Genomic DNA, 22,986 nt, shown 5'->3' on the forward strand with positions numbered 1-22,986 from the left:
GATGCCCCCCAACAGCATCTGCCCCTGTAGCCAGAGGAGATCACCCCTCTCTCTTGGCAGGCATTGCACCCTCACTCACTCTTAGGGCAACTGTGGAATCCCTTGAACCCTTCAGGGAAATCTCCAGGGCCTTCCCTTGGAAGAATACACCACAGAGTCTCCATCTAGGCTGAAAGAGAAGACTTCCCCCATGGAGCCTTGCATCCACCCCAGTTCCTTTCCCCTTATGTCCCAAATTCTAGTGGTTTCTCCTTTCCTTGTTTCCTCATTGGCTGGCCCTGTCTTCCCTGCGGACCAGTGCCCTTTGCACCATCCCTGTGCCCTCAGACCATTGGCCACTGACCCCTACTTAACCATGTGCACGGCACATGGTTTGATGTTTTGTCTCTGATTTCCCTTTGGCGTGCTGGAATAAACCTTCAATTTATCATACAAAAGGCCTCCTTCCTCTCTTCTCTGAGCTAGCCATGGTGAGTGTGGTGTGTGGGTTTGACTGCTTTGCCTGAATGCTTACCCAAGTGGCTTTTTCCATAAGGAGATGCTTATTGGGAAATAGGTAACAGCATCCACCATCTAAACCTATGCTGCTACAGGCAACCAAGCTGCTCCCCTGCTTGTGCCTAGCAGGCATCTGCCCAACATCCTTGCACTGCTCAGAGTGGTCCAGGGGCTCAACAGAGATTTGTGGCTCAAATACTAACCCTGGGTCCTACCCTTCTCTAAGTTATACCAGAGGAGATGTCTCTCACCACCACCCACTGACTTGAACATCTCAGCACACCTGTCAGTGTGAAGAGTGGAGTTTCAGCGTGAACTTTGCCAAGTTGCAAACCTCAGCGGGGAGTGCTCCACTCTACCTGCAGGAATCCTCTTTTCAGCACAGCCCTGCTTTTCCACAGCCTAGCACCAAACACATGCCATGGCATGGAACCATGGAATGCTTTGTTTATGGCAAACAGTAGCTTAGAACTCTGAAAGTCTGCTTATGGGAAAGACCACAATAGGTCACACACCGATGAGTTCCCAACAGCACCAAGCATGAAAGTAAACTTGAGGGATTTCTGGATCTTTGCCTCTCAGTTTGGAAAAGAGATTTGCTGCTAATGCTCACATTTGCAGAGCGTAGTCTGAGTTGGCATCAAATATAAGTTTTTCTGATTAGATCTATAACTACATTCACAAAATCCTGTCTCTTACAGATTTGTAGAAACTCCTGGCATATTTAAAACAAACAAACAAAAACCAAATGAAAACAAAAAACAAACACAAAACCAAAAAAATCCACAAAGAAACCAAAACCAACAAACAAACAAACAAAAACCCAAAAAAAAAAAAAAAAAAAAAAAAAAAAAAAAAAAAAAAAAAAAAAAAAAAAAAAAAAAAAAAAAAAAAAAAAAAAAAAAACCCAAAAATCTCTACCAAACCTAAAAGTTCCAGACTGCAAGAAAGCATTCCTGCCACAGAACCTACACAAGGCTGAAAAACACTCAGAACACAGGAGCAAACTGTTATTTTGGAAGGATAAAATATCTCATCAGGAAGTGCCAGAAAGGAAAATATATGCACTGTATAACATCCAAGCCAAATTAAGTAACCCACAGAGGTATTATTTAGCCTAAGCATCAAACATCTGCTGACATTCAACTGAGAAATGGGAATTTACAGCCAGAGCAGTTATTTCTTCTATTTCTAAGGCTGAAAAAATAGTGCCCATGAAAGCAAGGTGTTGAAAAACGTTGGTGAGCAACCGACATCTGTTGTGATATTGGTGCCCTCTGCTGTCAAATATTACACTTCAGTTACCAGCTTTCTTTAAAAATGAGATTCCAATGTACTCCAAATAATATCAAGCCATATACAGCAGGGAAACCAAGTATTTCTATCCGTAGGTGAATTATAAAGAAAAACAATCCTGACAGACATTCAGTATTACTGTAAAGAGAAGATGTAAGTACTCTGTTAGAAAACCTTCTACATTTCCATATTGAGCTTCATACTGTAAGACAATCTCAAAGATTCATCTAATAAATTAAAACAATCCTTTGTTTTTCAACAAGCAAAGGGAAGACTTCTACAAGTGAAATGGAGCCTTTGTGGGTTTGGTTTTGGGGTTTTCTTTTTTAGTTTATTTTTAGGAAATAAACTAAAAAAAAATTCATTTTCAGACTAAATTATCTCCATATAGATTCAGAAAAACTAACTGTAAAATTAACAACTGGCTTGCAGAGTGCAACGTCTCCAAATGCCAGTATATACTAATAAAATCATTAGTTACATCTTTAGTATCATAATCAGTTCATTTATAAATCCTTACTCTTATATTCTTTTTTTTTCTTTTCTTGTACTTCATCTGTTTTGTTCACCTTTCTCACACAGAAAGGTGCCTTCAGCACCTTTGCTGTGGTTGCTCTGCCTGAGATCTATCAAGCAGCAATGTTCACAAAAACATCAGGAAAGCAAGATGTCAAAAGCAAAGGGAAACTTGAAAAAAATATCTAAATTACAGGTAAATCTGGTTGTGCCACCAGCAGTTCAAATTGTCTGTCACTTTCCATTTTTAAACTTTAATTTCAGATACTTTAAAAGTGTTAGAACAGAATACCTAGCATTTTCTTTCTGTGCAAAAGCCTTAGCAAGTTTCAGCAATTATTTGACCATTTTTAGAAATGTTTTATTAAGCACTGCATTGCTCCAACTAAATCAAGTTTTACAGAATTGTTTGTGAAAATCCAAGCCCACTCATTCTATGCAAGGAAAACTTCAAAACTTCAACTTGCTCTTGTGCAAGTCTTGAAATTCCTTTTGAACATGGGCTGCATTTGGCTGCATTATAAATGCTTAGGAGTAACTGAATTTAGCAAATCTCCTTGGAACACACTTTTTCTGAAGATGTTGCCTCTCCTGAGCATTCCCAGCCCCACCTTCCATGCTTAGAGAAAAAAAGCAAACCAAGAGTGGAGTGGAAAGAGAGGGTAAGTAGAAGGGTATGGAGAATAGTGAGAGTTAAGTGTCGAAGTCAGGAATTTGTGAGTGAAAATGCTTAGAAGAAGTGCAGGAGGGCTAGGGCAGAAAGCAAGATGATGCACACAATAAAATTCACAAGCATTTCAAACATTCACATCAGCTTAGATGTTTTCACTGGTTTAAGGTCAGTAAAAACAGTGAGGTCCTTGAGGTCCTGGGCTGTTATTCCCAGTGATTATATCTTGTTCTTGTGATACTCCAGTACACAGCAAGAGGATTACACAGGTAAATGTTACTCTGTGAAAATAGAAATTACAGAACTCATCCTCAAGATGTGCTTTGTCTCAAACATTTCCAAATAAGTGTTTATGAATATAAATACAGCAATATCAAACTTCAACTCTGTCTTTTTACTTAAAAGATTATCAAATACTGACAGTGACAGTCACTATTACAACTACACTCTTTCTTAACACCAAGAAATAAATATGTATCATTAGTTTTCATCTTCCAAAACTACCTGGAAGAATAAATCAGTAATGGCTTATTTATAAGCTAGCTACCAAAAGATTTTAGCTTCAAAACAAAATGACAGGAGAATGAAGCTCACAAACGGCAGAGAAGAGCAACCTCTGGTGGCCGTGAAGGTAAAAACGAGAGAAGAAATCCTATGCACAGTCCTGTCTTATCCCACTGGTCCAACATTAGGGGAATTTCAGTGGCAAAGGGCATAATGTGATTTGTTTTCTTTACCTGGACATACCATCTGCAAATGTAACTCTGCTAAATAAAAGGATACTCGAATCTCAAGGAAACTATGTATTACAACAAAAGGAGAGGAGAAGAAGAATCTCCTTTCTGGCAAAGTGCTGTAAAACATGCATTTTGCTGTGCTGAAAGGTGCTTAATTATTAGCTGCCACTACTAAATGATAAAGGGTTTTACTTTAGAAGGAGCCATATTTACATAAAAAATATGGCAGCTAACCTGAAGGTCTGTCACTGCATGCATGAATAGCTCAGCAAAACAAAATCTTTTCAGAGTCGGGTGTTTTCCACAGCAACAAGTGATTTCACAAGTTTTGAAATAGTAGTGAGAGAGAAGGTTGTAGGAATAGAAAGAGTGGAGGAGGATGAAAAACTACTAATAGCTTCAGCTTTCAGTAGTATAGACAATCTGTCATCTATGCTGTCCCACTGTTAAGCCCGTGATAAATCTTATCAATCTAAAATTTAAAAATTATCAGGTCTAAATTTTAAAAGGACCAGATCTAGTTTGGCGCATATGCACATGTTCTAAAAATGTTCTTCTGCCACTGCCAAAACCAACAGGAAAATCTAAATGTAAGGATTCAACGCATTTATTATAGTTGAAAAGCTTTCCCAAATGATTAAAACCTACAATCACCTCAGAGTATCATCTACCAAAGGAAAAAACAGGGAGATGAGAACTAAATAGCTGCAGTTGACCTCTCACAATCTTTGTAATGAGTTTTCTGCATTTTAGACCAGTTCCAGATTTCAGTCTCAGTTAATGAAATCTCAGCTTCCTGTTCAGGGCTTTCACGGTCCTGTAACTCATAAAATAAGACTTCAAATATTCAGGCCTTCCTTTTTTTAGGAAGGAAAAGGATGAACATCCTGAGGTGTCCAACAAGAATAGCTAAGTAAATGCATCACATGGTGTTTGCTTCTGTCCATCTCCCTCTCACCCACTCTCCTAGGATAGTTTTATCTTCCCTAGCCAGGCAAACTGGTACCATTAATCCAGATGACCAGCTGGAACAAGGGGGCTTCAGAGATCCAGCTGACAGTAGTAACTCCATAGAATCTAAGGACTATTAGTACTCCTGCAGGGTTTGGAGTGTCCATCCCGGTCTTGCCCTGTGTTAACTTTTTAGAGCCCAAATCAATTTACTGTTTAAGTGACTACCATTCATCCCCACCGTGCAAATTACCTAGAATTGTGCACTATTTCATTGCATGACTTCACTTTGACTCTTTATTTTCTGCCTGTCAATAATAAAGGGTGAATGACCATCACAAAACAATCTAATTCTTTATCTACTCTCTTTCTATCACCGCAAATCTGAACTATTTTTGAATACACACACATCATCACCAGTAAACCTGTGACTCAAATCTTCAGTCAAATAATTTATCATGATGGTAGGCTGCAATATATCAACAGTTGAAGTTAAATTGTTCAAAACTAGGTTGCAACTATTTCACGGCCCAGAATGACAAGCAGAAGGTAGCAATCTATCTCTAGAAAAACAAAATAATTGAACAGTGTTTGAATAATTCGAGTCAGTGGGGTCATTGTGCTGACTGTTATTACAATGGCCAACACTTCCTATTTCTAGATGCTGTTCCCAGTTTTTAATGTCTTGGACAACATTTATTAGGCAAGTGAAATTTTCACATTGAGACAAAGATTAATATTTGGTCCATGTGCCTAAACCTAGTCCATCCATTTCTGAAAAAAAAACCCAGGAGAAATGCAACTCGTGTCTGTCTTTAGAAAATCCTGACAACTTTCAGGGCAAAAGTTGGAAATGGCTGAGCAGGCTTCATACTGATGGAAGAACAAACAGTGAGAGGAAGAGGTGGAGAGAGGGACATTAGGGAAAATCCAGAGGAGAACCACCTCACAAGGAGGGAGTGAGGATGTAAAAAAGGAAACTCAGGGAGAATGAATGAATGAATGCATGAATGAATGAATGAATGAACAAATGATGAGTGATCAGACATGCTGGAAGGAGATTGTTCCATTTTGATATCAAAATGGAACAAAGAGCCCAAGGGGATTGGGAACTCAAAACCAAAGACTTGGGAAAGAAAATGAGAAAGGTCAGAGAAGCTAAGAAGTTGGAAATAAGGCATGACAGCACAGCACAGGAAACCTCCAAACTACCAAAATTCAGTGAATAAACCCAGAAACAGCCTAAAGACAGTTAGCAAAATACAGAAAGGAGGTGTGGTGTGTCAGCCTTGGCCAGCAACCATGCACACACCCAGCTGCTCACCTACTCCCCTCTTCAACAGAGCAAGGGCAGGAAAAGAATGGAAAAGCTCACTGGCCAAGATAAGGATGGAGACTGTTCCATCATAGGCAAAACAGACCTGACTTCTGTAAAGTCAATTCAATTTGCTGCCAGTTAAAACAGATTTGAAAAGTGAAAACAGACACTAAAACAACACCTTTCCCCCAGGTTTTCCCAAAGCTTAAACTTAATTCTTCACTCTCAAATCCTGGGGCAGGGGTGGAACACAGATAATGTCACGAAAATGAGAGAGGGGAAAAAGAAGCTCCCAAGTGAGCACACAGAAATTACACACACCAGAGCTCTACTAGGTAGGTTGAAGAGGACAGCAATTAAAGGCTGGAATCAATTGAGTTCACGCCTCTTGCAGGCAATGATTACAAGGTATTAATTATATTTTCCAAATTATTTGCGCAGTCACCTCCTTTCCGCAGAGTCAAGGGACTCCATCTGGGGAATATATCAGGATGTCAAGGAGGTTACTGTGGACAGTCAGCTAATGAACTATTCCAAGAGACAATGAGAAGCACCTAGGAGCACACTGTTAGTTCTTATCTTCAAAGTACCACTTGGATACTGTGCTGTACAACAAGGGATTTTTGAAAAAGATAAAGATAAAAGACCTAAGATAACGTAGATTTAAGATAAGTAGCTTAAGATAAAACTAAGTAGCTGCTCATCTGGGACATGAAGAAGAGAAAAAAATACAAGCCTGAAAGAAATCTCAGAAGCTCCTCAGGTCTATATTTTGCCTAAGGCATGCTTTAGCTAACTCTCAACTGTTTCTGAAGCTTCTTTCCAAAACTTTTTGGGCAAATCTTCCAAATTATCTGTACTGGTGCTGCTTGTCCTCATATTAGAAAGTTTTTGCAATGTCTAACAAATCATCTATGTGGCCATATTAGATGAATAATAATCCATCTAATTATTCATGTCTTCAGACTGCTCTAAGCAACCTTGGTTGTTGGTGTTTTTTTTTTTGTTATTTCACACAGTCCTCACATACTTCATTTCCTGGACCCACCATTGTGAAATATATAAACATTTTCATAATGAATTCATGTCCATCTTTAAAGTTGTGGCAAATTTTGTCCCCATCATTCCAATTAAAAATCTCTCCTATAAAAGAATTGACATCACTGCCCTTTACCTTACACATGGCTCCCTCCCTCTCAGCATTGGCACACACACTTGAGATTTCCACAGCATTTAGGCTGATTGGCTAAAAGGCAATCTTTTTAAGTCAATGTCTCTTTTAAGACATCTCCCTCATCACTGCAGGAACCTCTCACCCTCTGCACACAACCTGCATTCAGCCAGTCCACAACACACTGCAGAGTTTATTGAAATAATATAATGTTCTGTATGATGTCTAAGAAATGCAAAAAATGGCCTCAACAGTTCATATGTTCTGAAAATATCTTTCCAGATAAATCCTAGCTTAACAGTCAACTTTTTTTGCGTCTACATTACACAGTCTCTCTTATCTTTTCCCACAGACAAGACACTTGTCTGCAGAAATTCTTGCCAGGGGTCCTAAATGAGCACCATTGCTCTTTGTATGACTACATAAAATGTATGACTACATAAAATGACATAATTTCTGTTTCTGTAATCCAAAAGGTCATCTAATTTGTGAATGACATGGTGATTCTTCCATCATTGCTTCACCTATATGTTTCATCAGATTTCTTCAGCATGTGTTAATTTTTTTAGGCCACCACCACAAATATCCCGAAAGTCAAGCCCATGCCTGACTTTTAAAAAACATCCCACCATTCTCAATTTCCCTTTACATTGTCACTTTCTATCAAACATTTCCTTACTGACTGCATATCTCCTTCATTAATCCACATTTAATTTTGCTACATTAGCAAATTCCAGTATAGTACGGCAAAATTATGAAATCACTCAGTTTTCATATTGGATTTTTTTTCATTTATACAAACTATTTATATTCAATTGAATAAAATCAAAACAAAACAAAAAAAACCAACAAAACAAAAATCCTCAGAAGCTCTACACACTGAAAACTTGAGAAAAATTGTTCTAGGATGAGATTATTTGAGTTGTTTTTTCCAATATGTTAAGTTTCTTATCATTTGTTCAGAGCTGACTATAAACAAACACATCCATTACAACATCTCAATTACAGTAGTGCTGTTTAAAGAATTATGATAAAAATATACAGGATTATGAGGGTTTTTTTGTAATTATTTTCCACCTCAATTATTGGAATTAAACTTACTCAAATACAAGGGGGAGTATTCAAGCTATTTAATTCGCAATTGACTCAGAAAATAATAAATAATTCAGTAGGGTGGAGTGTATCCCAGATCTCCTAATTGGATAATTTTTGTTGCATTCATCAGCATTTTAATAAATCTCACAACTGTCTCATCTGGAAATCTCTTTACTTGGTCATCACAACCATCTGGTGAGGTCCTGTGGTTGCTTTAGCTGAATGTAGGTTTCTAAGTATGCAGTTTTACAAATTACATTGTAAGCTTCTGAAACCATGTCTCGACTTTGTCTCTTTTTGACATTACATTTGTAGTGGGGCAAGGCTTTTTGATGTGGCTGAGAAAAAATAAACAGAATTCTTGCATTTCCCATACAGAAGGAGAACAAGCAGTCCAGCAATGACTTAATAGCCAGACATGGTTTTACTCTCTCCCTTGAAATGAATATTTAATCAGCTCAAGAAATTGGCTTCCTGACCATCAGTACCAGTGGAATGATGACAGCATTCGAAGTCAGACTCTGTTTGGCAGGTTTCTTGTGCCTCACAGCTGAAGCAGAGGGGAGACAAACCTCATACTGTTCAGATCCTGATGAGTTTGCTAATGTAACCCTCTACCTGCAGCTGATGAAAGCACTGAAGACATTCCATTGAAAAGAAGCAGATGGGATGAAGGCAGCTGGGAGTCAGAACACTGCCCATGTATGAGGCTGAGGATGAGCAGCCAGGTTTCACAAGGGGTCCTGCTCCCTTTCCCAGCCCTGTGAGGAAGGTAATACTGCTCTTCAGCTGCTAAAGAGTTGTACCTGCAGTGTCACCTGGACTCTTAGCTCAAAGTAAACTTCTGTAGAAAAGTAGAATAACTCTCCTCAGAGTTCACTGTTGACATTTTTATTATTTGTACTTTGCCTCATCATGCTGCTAATAGAATAACCTGTCTCCCATTAGGGCTCTTGCCATGGTGCTGCTTTCACAGCTTACTTTCACATACTGCTTCTCATCTACCACTATGCTTCCCTACATTTTCTTCACTGCTTTAATCTCAGTTGCCATTCCCTCCTAAACTTTACTTCCCCCATCCCCTTTTGAAAGGCTATCATAATCAACCTGTAAACAGTGCTGCAGTTACCCTTGACAACTGCCAGTTTTCAGTAGGCTTCCCAATGAACAGCTCAAATGGGAATAATGAAGCTGAAAGATGAGGCAACAAAAAAAAAAAAAAAAAAAAAAAAAAAAAAAACAAACCTCCCACTGAGCCTCAAAGGCTCCTTCAAAGCACAAGTTTTGCTATCATGGTTGCAACCCCAAAATGCCAAGTTCCTCTCTTCCTGTCTATTTACTTGATTACTCCTTACAGATACAACAGCACTGATCCAGTGGTAATTTTTTTCCTCAGTCATCAGTAATGAAAACAGCTATCAGAACACAGAAAACCTCTACTCAGTTCCTTTGTGGTTTTGGGAGAATTGAGCCCTATGCCACAGAGCTGGGCAGAGCACTCAAATTGCACAGAAAGCTGCAGTTTGCACCAAGAGTGCTGAAAACCTCTCAGTCTGTAACTGTGGCTACTGTACAATATTCAATGTATATCTGCTAGGCCAACGGAACAGTAATGAAACACAGGAGATAATGAAGCATACCATTTTACCCAAGGAGAAAGAAAACTGCATACTAACCTAGAGTAAGCAATAAATCAAGATATTAACTCACAATACGTGTGCACACTCAGTTTCCAGAGGGGGAAAAATACATTATTAGTTAATATAAATGTGTGCAACAGTTTAGCCAGATTGTGCTCTGCTCCCCAACAGGGTTTTGTTGGCAAGCCCAGAGCTGCAATTCATCTGATTAAGTCAGGGTAGAAGAGATTCTGCATCCCCTACTCACAGACTGAAATACTTTAAGCAAACAAAACACAAGGTCCTATAAGTGAGTCCATAAAGTCACACCTCAGATTTATTGTGCTCATAAGTCCATATTATTCCTAAAAAACTACAGGACTTTACAGTGCTCTCACAGATCCATTAGGCATTATCCAAGATATCATTAAAAGTTAGATTCTAATGGTGACATGTCATGCAATACTACATTCTTAAACTTCAGGTAGTTATTTCTTCCAGCTAGAATCATGGAATTGTTTAGGTTGGAAAAGACCTCTGAGATAGTTGATTCCAACTGTGCTATGATCACCACTAATTTATATCCCTAAGAGCCACATCCACACATCTTTTAAACACCACCAGGGTCCATGACTCAACTACTTCCTTGGGCAGCCTGCTCCAGTGCTTGACAACTCTTTCCATGAAGAAATTTTATGGAATATCCAATCTAAAACTATCTTGTCCTGTAACTTGTTACCTGGGAGAAGAGACTGACCCTCATAGGGCTACTACACTCCTTCCATGGAGTTGTAGGGAGCAATGAGATCTCCCTTGAGCCTGCTTTTCTCCAGGCTAAACACCCCCAGCTACCTCAGCTGCCCCTCATCAGCCTTGTGCTCCAGACCCTTCCACAGCTCTGCTGCTTTCTCTGGACAAATTCCAGCACCTCAGTCTCTTTCTTACAGAACACAGTACCCAAGATGTGGCCTCACCAATGCTGAGTACAGGGGACAATCACTGAGCTGGTCCTGCTGGCCACACTATTGCTGATCCAGGCCAGGATGCCATTGGCTTCTTGGCCATCTGGGCACATGCAGGCTCACGTTCAGCCAGCTGTTGTCCAACACCCCCAGGTTCTTTTCCTCTGAGCAGCTTTCCAGACACACTTCCTCAGGTATGGATTATTGAACGGGGTTGCAGAACCCAGCACTTTTACTTAACCTCACACAGTTGGCCTCAATTATCCTCACACACTCTCCTCAAATGTTTCCTCTCTGCTGTATCATATTTCCAGCTGACAGCTGGTACATTCAAAATGCCCTATGAGAACAAGGGTTAGAGATGTTGAGACTTGTCCCAGATGCTTGCGGAATATTTTGCCTGCTTCTTTATCCTGGTTGGCTGGCCTATAAAAGACTCACATCATGAAATCTGCCTCATTGATGTTCTTCCCGCTCCTTACCCAAAAACACTCAATCCTATTGTCACCATTACCAAGCTCAGGGCAGTCAAAATACATGGCTACTCTACTACCTCTACTTCCTTGCCTATTCTATGTAAAGATTTTATAGCCTCCATTTCAGCACCTGGCTTCTGATAAAGCTGTTACTTGGAGTTAGCAGGGTTTCTGGGGAAAGGGAGGAAAGTTATTCCCTTTTGGGAAATAGACAGAAGACCAAGTAAGAGAAGAGACTAATGAAAAGATGTACTATAATGGATGCAGGCACCAACTTTCAGTGGACTATCACACAAAAATACTCACAATAAATCCAAGTTTTTTATAGTCTCGAGTGTACATAGATTTCCGTTTCTCCATACTGCCACTGCTATTGTTAGGTTCAGATTCGGCATCGAATGCAATTCTTCTGAGTTCAAATATGATATCCCGCTGAGCCTATGTCAAAACAAGGTTAAAAAAAATATGTTAAAATAACTGATCTCTCACTTAATTAAACAATTCCACTAAAGGTGTTTCAAAACAAAGTATTCCTGCCCACTGTCCAAAGTTTGTTTGTCTAAATTCCCTACTTCATACTTGGAGAGACAGTCAGCAAGAATGACCTCGTGGTTCCCGTATTTGAATGTCCTCACATTTATGAGATTTACACATGGGTACTTAAGTGTTGACTTCCGGAAACGGAACCCATGTTAGCAAGGCCTCTGACTACACAATTTTAACCACAGAAGCCAAGAGATCACACACATTTCAAATTAAGCTGGTACTTAAGCACCTTGCTGGATGAACACAAAATGACTCAGCACTCTGCATTCATTTTGGTAACTATCCATTTTTGCTACTGCAGAAACAGGCAAGAGAGGAATTACTGCAGCTGGAAATGTCTCAAGACAGTGATAACCACCCTACCAGCAATATTAACAACACTGTGTTAGTCACTCTATATGGAGATAGGCACTAATTGACTGCATGTACATTCCCAAGAGTCAAACTTTTCCATCTCAGACTTAGAAAGCATAAAATCCTACAGCATGATGTTACTTATGTTTACAACTATCTCACTCTCCCATCTTCTCTTCCCCAAATTATTAGCAAGTCTTGAGATAACTTCAGCTTAAAAATGAAATCAGGTTCCTCCTTGTACAGGGCCTAAATGAAGGCCACAAAAATCAAAAAAACAAAACAAATCATCCCTATGGCCCATTGACCCTATATTTAAATCTCTTGAATATCTTAGGGGAGTGTCACTTTTTGCGCAATGAACAACATCAAAGTAAATGTCTGCACGCAGTGAGCAATAAACAAATGAAGTACTTTATAGGTTCCCAGTAACAAAACCAGGGTTTATTGTTACACAATTTAACTTCAACTCTAGCACGCCAGATAGTTTTCATGTAAACATTTAATTTAGCTCTACAGAAGTACTTTTAGGAAGGACCATGCACCTCTAGTGCTTTGGAGAAGGGCACAAAGGAAACAAATGTTGGACAGCTGCTCAGAGTTTCTGCTCGGGGAGACAGAAAATTCAGTTCATGGAACTACTTGCTAAGGAGAATTGCCTGGCCATTTTGTACTTTTGCACAAGGAATGAAATACGTAGTGTATCTTCTTACAACCAAAAAAGATAACCCAACTTCACAGACAGAGAAAATTAATGACTTAAGTAAATGTTCCTAGCAAGTGGGTTTTTTTTTTCCTCCAGGAAGAGCTTTAAGTAAATCAGTAAAAAAGTTGCTGTCTTCCTGATAAGACCAGATCATGCCAGATGCTTACTTGATCTTGTGGATCCATTTTTGTCATCATTCTGTCTTCCAGAAGATTAAAGGTAAGTACTTGCAGAACATATAGCTGGTGTGCCATTTCATTATTGATGGCCCTCTGTGCCCTGATAACATGCTGCAGAGAAAGAGAGACAGGCTTTGGTGAATCAGAAAATTCCAGTGCATGCAGTCAGGGGTTTCCATTCCTAAGTATGTGCTTGCTATGCAATAGTGTATCTAGACTTCAGAAATTAAAAAAAAAAACAAACCCAAACAGCCAAAAAAAACCCAATTGCAAACACAAACCCACCTCCACCCCTGAAAATTAAACCAGGACTAGCACTACTGACACAGATACTGTTTAAATAACTTAAGGAGACAGGACTTTACACTAGATAGGGTCTGTACCTATAGTGAGAAGTAGCATTTAAAAAAAAACAGTGCTGAGAAGTCACGTCAAAGAAAAAATAATTCCATCCCAAGAGCTTTAGAGCTCTGTAATTTATTTCTTTTTTTCCAATAGATTATATTAAGAAAATATTTACAAGAGTAGCTGTCTGAGCAGAAAAGTATTCAGGCTGCAAACACAGCCAGAGAACACAGTGAATAGAATAGCAGGGTTCAATAGGGAGTCAGCATCACACCACAATCCTGCCTCTACTAGACAACTCCAATCTGTGTGAGGAAGACTACTTAGAAATACATTAGTTTATGATGTCCTATACATGCAGAATTATCCCATTCAAAAATCAAACACAAAACTGATGGACAATTTAAAAATCCCTGGTGTGCCAAAAAACACCCAATAGTTTTACAAGGGAAACAGACCCAGGCCTCTAAACACAGGACTTAAGGAAAGAGTCATCAAGTGGGAGCTAGATACATCAACAGATGTTGTACAGTTCCAGAGAATAAAAGAATCTGTCTGCCAAAAGGCATGTGAGCATTTTATGACAATAAATAAACAATTATTATCTTTATGATTGTTCCAAATTTTTAAATAACTCAACCAGTGTAAAAACAGGTCTTCTGAAATAAATTCTGGGGGTTTTATATGCACCAGTGAAATTATGATAGGAAATGAGAAAGTGTGAGGGGTTGTTTGTTGTTTGGTTGATTTTACACTCACTACAGAGAAAGATTTTCCCTCATTCCATTGAAGATGTAATCTACTCAAACGTCAAAGGCAAAATCCCTGATTTTCCATGATAGAAGATGCAGGTCTTCGATATTATATTAATTAATTATTTCATTAGCTTTAATTCATGCTTCTTGCGTGCAAGTCATGATGAATTGTGACAATCAAAACAGAATAATCAAAAGAACTAAAAAGCACAGGGGTATTTAATACTTTATTTTCGTGAAGAAACCACAATTTCTGACTGGGAAAATAACACTTCCAAAAAGCAGTTTTGAACATATTCAACCACCATTCAAACCTTATCTTCTATATTACAAGGCTTCAAAACATATCAAATTACAAAGGCAATTAAAATGCATTAAGACCTATGAACACCAAAAACTGAGTCACCTTTTCTCTCTCCTAATCAACAGTAAATTTGACAACCATATACTTACAGTTAAGATGATGGAACGAAGCTGCTTTTGTGCCAAAATGTTTGCCATTTCCTGATTTAGTAAAAAAAAAAAAAAAAAAAAAAAAATTAAAAAAATATCCAGAAGCAAGTATTTTAATATCATAGCTAGAAAAACACACTGGCTTAAAAGGTCTTACATTTCTGCATTGTTACTTTCAAATGAAAGGAAGCAGCATATCAGCATTAGGACTGTATGCATTATTTGGGGGATCACAGAGTCAAAATACCATGAGAAGAGAGATCAAGATAGTTAAAAGTACGTCACAAGCTGAGGGCTTTGGTGATCCAAAACCCATGGTGAAATACTTCAGAAGAGACCTCTGTGGGTTCAAGAGAGTATTTACATGCTTGTTCAAGCACAACCTTCCCCCATAAACAATACAGAAGAAAGCATGTACTGGAAGGCAGCCAGGACTTTAAAACAAGATGTCAAATAAAATGCTTATTTACTTTGATATTTCAGCTGTTTTAAAATCAAGTGCTCTAACTTCCATTCAATAAATCAGCCTACAACTCAGTAGTGTTTCATTATAATAAATTATAATTCTCCCCTGTATTTTAGTAGCAATGTTGACATTGTTCCACTCTTTTGTTTTAAATTAACTTGTCTGTCTGAAATCACTGTCGAGGTGAATATGCTTTTCCTTTAACTCTTAAGCAGCTGATCCCAACTGTCCCTGCTGCAAACTGTCCTACAATGCATAGGAGGGAATATTTAACACTTACCAAGCATAAGAGCGTAATCTTAACCATGCCTACAGGAGCATGCCCTATTTTTAGGTTCCATGAGCTTTTCCATCAATATAGAAATGCGTGTATGTGTATTTGTGTGTTTATGAGAGATATGCTTGCATATGCAGTGCATTCCTGCTGAACTTTGTGAGAGCTGAAGCCTAATGTAGAATAAATACTAGTCACTTTTATACATAAAAAATCCCCTAGAAAACAGAAAAATGGAGACTGTAACATTAAACATATGAAGGATAGATGACTAAAACACATCTGCAGAAACAGTGTAAATAAAGCAAATGTTAGGTGAGAACTTGCTCAGAAAAAGAAAATAATTCTTATTGTGAGATGGGAGGCAGTCAGAGATGCTGAACTCTTTTATTTGTACCAGGTAAAGGGTGCTGCAACAGAACACAACAATGATAAAGAAGGAACAAGGGACCAAAGACAAGAGAAACTCATCTTCAGTTTTTAAGCCTTTTCTGGCTGCACAGGATTCGATTGCACATAGCAGCAAAGGAGCAAAGGAATGGATGATATAGATGGCTCCATCTCTTCCAGAAATGTGCAACTGAGCTGTAGGGGGAGTGCCAGGCACATGATATACTTCAACGTTGCTTGGAACAGACTGGCTGGATTTTTGTCAAACTATGTACCCACTGCCAAAAGATTAACAGGTACAGAATACAAGATGGTACTTCTGCATTCAATGCAAAGAAAATAATAAAAAGGAAACTCTCCCAATTACTTTTTAGAAGATTATCAAATTGTTACTTCTTTCTTATAGCTATCATTTAAAAAGCTGTTATCAAGATACTGGGATTTTTCTCAGTGGACTAAAACTGATTGAAGCAACAAGCATTCAAAAAACCAATTATTGCATCAAAATTAACTTTGTCTCCAAAAATGCTATATTAGCAGTTAATAAGCTAATAAGCTGGGACCGTAATTCTGATATAAGTACGGTCCCAGCTGATGAGAACAAGAATTATCTGACCAAATTTGCCATCTCGTTTCCCATAGCAACGTCTCTGCAAAAAATACAGACAAGTGCGAAAGAAGTGTTTCAAATATTCACAGTATCATTTCAATGCTCAAACTCTCAGCTCTTTCTGAATAGACTTTTTTTATTTTCTTTTTTTTATTAATAACCTATATTTCTCTAGATTATTTGGTCCTTGACAGGGGCAGAAGAAGCAAAGCAACTAGGGAGTCCTCATTAAAAAGAAAAAATTTGGACTTTATGGGTTTTGCATTAGAGGAAAAAAAAGTGAGGGGAAAGAATTCAGACAGCAGTGCTAATTTAAATCCCTTCCTTAACTGCAGAGCAGCCATCCACATCATGCCTGTAAGTCGGCAGCAGAGAGGGTGCCAAAGTTCCCAGAGTCATATGAGTTTTGGTGCAGCTTCTCACTTCTAACTATGTTAAGTAGTGAGTGCTGAACATTAACTTTTGAGTGCCCATCATGAGATAATTGCATGAGACTTCATCACCTCGGTTCATTGTCTTAGAAAGACAGAGTTCAGTAAGTGCCATCTGTTAATGCTATTTGGAAGGCAATGGACACCTACCTTCTCTATTGTATGGTTTACTAATTAACCACAAGATAGACATAAAGAGAAACAGAACACATTCTGACTGCATATTCTCGGTTATTAAAGGCTGAGGAAAAATTTCTGCAAGTGTCAGAGCTATTATCCTTCAAAGCCAAAGCAGGTCATTATCTCCTGATGATCATAAACTCCATGACTAACAGTTTTGTGTCACAGCAGCAGGTACTACAGGTGAAGTCTGTCTGGCTCACTGCCAGCCTCACTTGGTGGTTGCACTGTTGGCAAGATACAGTTTTGCTTGCTGGCAGTACTAAAGTCTTGTCTACATCTGACACTGTTCCTCCACTTCAAATAGGACAAAGGCATACTTCTCACAGAAACACAGCAGCAACTATTCACAAATGCAAAAAAGCAAAATATTTGGGTTTCTTACAAGGATAAATTTATGCCAAAATTGAAAGAAAATTTTTATTCTAATTTTTGCTCATTAGGTGCATTCTTGCCTTACTTACAGAAGACTGTATTGGAGGAAGAAGGAAAAAAGAGAGGGATGAGGCGTGGAAGAGCCTTGTTTTCCTAACTAAACCATGGCTACATTTTTCCCTCTTTGCAATGTTAAAAATATTTTTTAAGGACAAGAAACAAAACCCAATATCCACCAGACACCCCTGAAAAACCCTCATTACGGCTTTGATGTTTGTTTAAACAGTGACCAGCATTTTAAAATGTAAATAAATCTAAGGAAAGTCCTTGTCAGAATGGATCAGCAACTCTCAGTGAACTTGTTCTGGACAGTAACAGTATGTCACCACAAGAATTATCATCACAGTTCCTGGTGACAGAAATATTAAATAAAGAAATGCCTAAATCTGTTTCGACACAGGCTAGTAACTTCATAAACATGGATAAAACTTCACTATTTCATAACACTTCACATTCCATCCCCATTTAACATCAAGTAACAATCTTGAAATATTTCCTGATATCTGGCACTAAAATAGCACACTATAAAAGCCATGAAATGCTTACATGGCAAGATATTTTTGTTTTCAAAAGAAACACACTTTTTAATAAAAAATCTGGGGGGAAAACATTCTACCAAAAAACAGCCTGGGTTTACAAGCTGTGCTGGCAGAGAGTTCAGTACAATAAATACTACAGTCAGCCACAGTCAATATGGTTCATATGAGGTCACAGGGAACTACAAAAGCATGGAAGAATGCCTAATCCCTCCTAATACTGGTGCAAGATGGGGGTAGTTCCATTAAAATGAATTATATCCCAGCACGAAAAAACAGAACTAGTTTCAGTTTGAATTGAGTGCAGGAGAAGTGTGATGGGACAACTGCAGGTATGAATATATGAAACACTTTTTCTCCTAGAGATGCATAGGTATACAACCCCCATCAACTTACCTGCCTCTTGTCATCAGGTGCTTTAAGGAAGAGTGCATTTATTACCGCAATGGTGTACGTCTGGATTTCTTGGTCTGTCCTGTTTGGAACAATGTTGTAAACGTAAGAGAAGAACACAAATGCACATGAGCTGCAGAAACTGATCTTCCAGCTGCATTTCTGCAGGTAGAAGTGGAGGAGCTGTTTGCGCTTCATGTTAACCATGGTTGCGCTTCATGTCAGGTAACCAAGGTTGGTCATGACCAGGTTTTCTCCATTATTGAGAGAGAGATGATGTCCCAAAGGGAGACTCAGAATTCAAAAAAGGTGGAATGAACTACTCCTTGAACTGCCAGTGACCCTCCACTGATCATAGCAAGAGTCTGACAACCGGTTTTTGTCAGGTGCACAGCAGCTGCAGATAGAAAGAGGAATCTTCCCTAAAGGCTTTTGGAAATGAAGCTGCTGGTATTAAAGTTTTTCAGGTGCATTGAAAATGACCCAGGTGGGAGACAAGCATAACCATGCACAGTACATTACTCTATGCTACAAGAGACAGCTTCCATCCATTTAAGCACTTTACATTACTATTTAAGAGAAAGCACTTCCCTTTTCAAATATACATTCAGTGAAAGTTGAGCAGTTTTGGTCTTACACATTTCCCAGAGTCTGGCAAGCAAAACAACCCCATCTGTATGCTAATTAAGCATTTAATTACTACAGGGTGCTCTTCTCATCATTCCCCACTTCCAACTACATAAGTAGCTTATAGAAAAACAAAAAGCCCTAAAACCTAACTACCAGGCAACTCCAGAAAGATTGTTACCAGTTATGCAGTCACTTGCAGTGGAAGCAGAAATAATAAAGGAGGTTGCTGGTCTTTATACTACTGTTTTCTCTCCAAATGTTGTGTTATTTTTGTGCGGGAAAAAATATCCACCATATCAAGCGGCATATCAAGTCAAAGCCACTCACCCCTGCAAATGTGGGATTAGCTGCCCAATTGTGATCTCCTGTGCTACCTTCTGGTACAGGTCATGGCTGTTGAGCACCATGGATTCCAGGATTGCCAGCGACCGTTGCAAGATAGAGATGTCCGAGGCAAATTTGTTCACATAGCTTGCTATCTGCAAATACAATCATTCAGAGAATTTGCATCTCCTCATGAAAACAGGGAAAGGTAAGAAAGAAAACTGTCAGCGTGGTTCAGAAAGGCATTAGGATAAAAGGTACGTCTTGTCCACATGCCAGTTATCAGTGAATACCTGAAAATGATCAACCAGGCACAGCACATACCATCAGGAACACAGTGGCACAGGTGTTACTGGTTATTGTCAATATTCACATGACAGAAATGTAAGCTTCATCATTACATTACAAACATGACAAATCAGCATTAAAAATTTCAACAATTCTATTTTTTGTGTAGAAAACTTTGGAAAAAACAAAGAAACTAGTTCTCATTTTCTCCAGAAAAAAATTGTACAGGCTAAAAATATCTAGTCTTAAGGCAAATGTTTCAAAAGCAAAACTTATAATCTAGCTTTCTGGCAAAACACGGTCTAGAAAAACATGCATTTTTCTTCTGCTTGGTGTTACCAATAATGCTGAAAGCTCTTTCCAGGTTACCAATTAAAACTCTGTTGATGATCACGACAACTGGTTCCATAACTCTGTCTAGAGTCCAGCTTTTCATTAATAACCTTCCCTTTTACTGCAAGCTGCCACAAGCAAATGGCACATTAATTAAAACCAAGTTTGACCTCTGCTATTTTGAAGTGTGGCAATGACAAGCTGCACACTCATCTGCAGAGTCAACACAGCTGTGCAGTAAGATGTGGCAACACACATTCTCCCACATGCTGCCCAGCCCATGTGCCCAGCTTCCTGGGAAGAAACCTGCCTTCTACTGATGCAGAAAGTGAGAACTGCAGGGGTTTTCTTCAAATACACCAACACCAGCACAGTCAAAATGAAAGGCGCCCAAGAAATCACAAACAGAAGCGTACCGTGACCACAGTTACATGCTCTCTGCAGCCAAGTAACAGACTAGAGTGGCCCTGTCTCAAGGCTGATATGTTCCTTCCAGAAAATTTCATACATCTATTCAGTATTCCTGCTACAAGCCACTACTGTAGTCATAACTTCTGTTTCCAATTCTGGATGCTTGCTGAGACCTAAGAATTGTTCCCCTTTAGGAGGAAGAAAGGCCTGCCCTATGCTTGGAAAAGCTGTCCAGCTGCCTGTAAAAGTCACATTAAAAAGTTGACACATGGACAATGGTATTGTTTTGCATTTGTGACGTATTAAGTAGTACTGAAGGAGCAAAACACCCAACTTTGGCTGGAGACAAGAAAGAAAGAGGGATGTACTTTTTTTTCCTAATCTATTACAGCACTTTTGCTTTTTGCTGTTTGCTCTGCTACTTGGTTTGCATTACCGCAGCAGGAACATCCTACACCAAGTGAAACTCAATTCAGAGAATATACTTTATTTTCTGTAAATAAGCAAGCCAAGAATGCATAGAAAACAGGAAGAGAGAGGCAACTCGATTAGCCTTTTTCTATTTTGGACTCTCAGTATCTTCTCCAAGCAAGTCATGAGCCAAATAATATTTACAATAGTACACAAATAAAGTGTGCTTTTTAGAGAAACAATCTGTGTGTCCAAAGCACTGTGCTACCCCACCTCTGTTAATGGTAATCCAGATGTGTTTTGATGCATTGCAGCCAGAGCTGCCAGATCTCCACAGGGCCCACGACAGGGGCAGTGTATGCACAGAGCAACTCTGCACTGCTCACACATTAAACCAAGTGCCCCTGGATGCCTCAGTTTTCAGGCATCCATGGATTGCTTGTGCAGCAGGAAAACCATGTGTCCAGGCTGTGTCCCAAATTTCCAGATTTCTGTCACCTCTTTAGGATCCCTGACATTTATGAATTATTCTTGGTGCAGCAGCTCCTTCGGGTGGCAGTTAATGCTTCACTGGGATATAACATTTTCATATCAGGGACCTGCAGAAATGTAACAGTATAGATAACTGGAACCTTCGTCTAGGAAAGGCTGCCTTAGCCTCATTTATTCTCCTGACCTCGGACCATAACATCTTTTAATCATCAACACAAACACAAGGTATAAAGCCATCTTGTGTGTTTAAAAAGACATTTCACACTGAACATAGATGCAAAACATCTGCTGGGTAACTAACTTGCAAGTCAAGCTGTGTGTATTCATAACCACCTTGCTGAAGCATGAAGTCTGGCCAGAAATAATAGGCTTGTCTACCTTGAAAAATAAGTCATGCAAGTTCCAGGGAGAACAAAACTGCATTAAAATGAAATTCTATTCCCACACTTGAAGTTCTGTACATGGGAAAAAAAAAAAAAAAGGGCCTTCTTGAAAAGAGACATGAATCAACAGGAGTTCAAATTTGTTTTATTTGCTGGTTTTTGTTTATTAGCACCACACACAGAGAGGGCTTTCAACATCCAAAAATAATGCTGCATTAATTTATCAAAAATTCAGATTATTAAAATAATGGAAGCTCAGCAAAACACTACATCTTTTTCAGAAAGAAGCAACTTGATTGCTTTGCACTTCCACATGAACACCTGTCACATGGGTGTGTCTCATTAAGGATAACATTATTTCTTCAGCAAAATACCTGTAACCTTAAAATCTGCATATAAAGCCACATATAAAAGAAGAGTCTGGGTGCTTAATTTCCTTTCAATTTCAAGGGAAATTAGGAATCAGACCATGAATTTACAGATTCATGCTCCTTTGAAATAGGAATTAATATGCAAACTAAGAGTAGATGAAAAACCTACAGCAAACTGAACTACATCATCCAAGTTCTCCTGGTTGGGCATCACTTAAAGCAAAATAGAGAATTCAAAAGTTAAACAAAAAGTTGTTATATAATACTACTACTACTTATTATTATGATTACTATTTAAAAGCTGCACCAGAAAAAGAACACAGGGGAAAAAACAGTGAAAGAAACAGATCTGATTTTCATTATGCATGTTCATTAGTTATTTGCCTGCACTATCCTGTTGTCAGAAATGTACAAAAAAATCTGTCCAGGTTGTGGTCTTTGTTAAGATTTAGTGCATAGTAAAATTTTAAAGGGTGCATATAATTTTAAAGTAAGGAACTAGAGCTGCACTTGACTACAGAAAAAACAACTGACAGTTGTGACATACAGAAATATTTCTCTGGCTGCCACTCTGTTTTCTGCACAATATATTTGAGAAGGTGGAGTAAACAATTTGTCAACACTAAGGCTCAGCATCATACACTTATGAAACAGCAATTATATAAGTAATTTTTAAAGATTTTTTTTTAACATATCTTAAACAATACTACAAACTTTATCACTCCTCTTGTAGGAACTAAAGATGGAAGTACCAAATTTGTGTAGCACATTTTTGTCATGGTTTAGGAATGGTATTTCCCTGTTTAGTGCTCCCATTGAGCACCACAAAGAATGCACCACTTGCTCATTCCCCCTGTCCTTCCTTTGGCAGGCCTGAGGAGAATTGGAGGCACTGAAGGTAAACATCATGGGTCTAGATAAGAACAATTTACTGGAAACAGCAATAAAGAAAGAAAAAGAACAGTAACAGCTATACTATCA

At 38.7% G+C, this 22,986-nt stretch overlaps 1 protein-coding gene across 7 annotated transcripts in view; it reads right to left on the reverse strand.

Annotated features, from left to right (window-relative positions):
- The window catches only part of ELMO1 (engulfment and cell motility 1), a 302,722-nt gene that overhangs the window by 171,197 nt on the left and 108,539 nt on the right, over nucleotides 1–22,986 (reverse strand). For all 7 annotated transcript variants that reach the window (XM_041407809.1, XM_041407811.1, XM_041407814.1 and 4 more), the window contains 5 exons: nucleotides 19,320–19,471; nucleotides 18,366–18,444; nucleotides 14,648–14,698; nucleotides 13,083–13,205; nucleotides 11,616–11,747 (listed from right to left, as the gene is read on the reverse strand). In XM_041407809.1, coding sequence (XP_041263743.1) covers nucleotides 11,616–11,747; nucleotides 13,083–13,205; nucleotides 14,648–14,698; nucleotides 18,366–18,444; nucleotides 19,320–19,471 — 537 coding nt within the window. The remainder of the gene's footprint in view (nucleotides 1–11,615; nucleotides 11,748–13,082; nucleotides 13,206–14,647; nucleotides 14,699–18,365; nucleotides 18,445–19,319; nucleotides 19,472–22,986) is intronic.

Source organism: Onychostruthus taczanowskii, unplaced genomic scaffold (assembly GCF_017590055.1).
Source record: "Onychostruthus taczanowskii isolate IOZ18803 unplaced genomic scaffold, ASM1759005v1 scaffold28, whole genome shotgun sequence".
NCBI lineage: Eukaryota > Metazoa > Chordata > Aves > Passeriformes > Passeridae > Onychostruthus > Onychostruthus taczanowskii.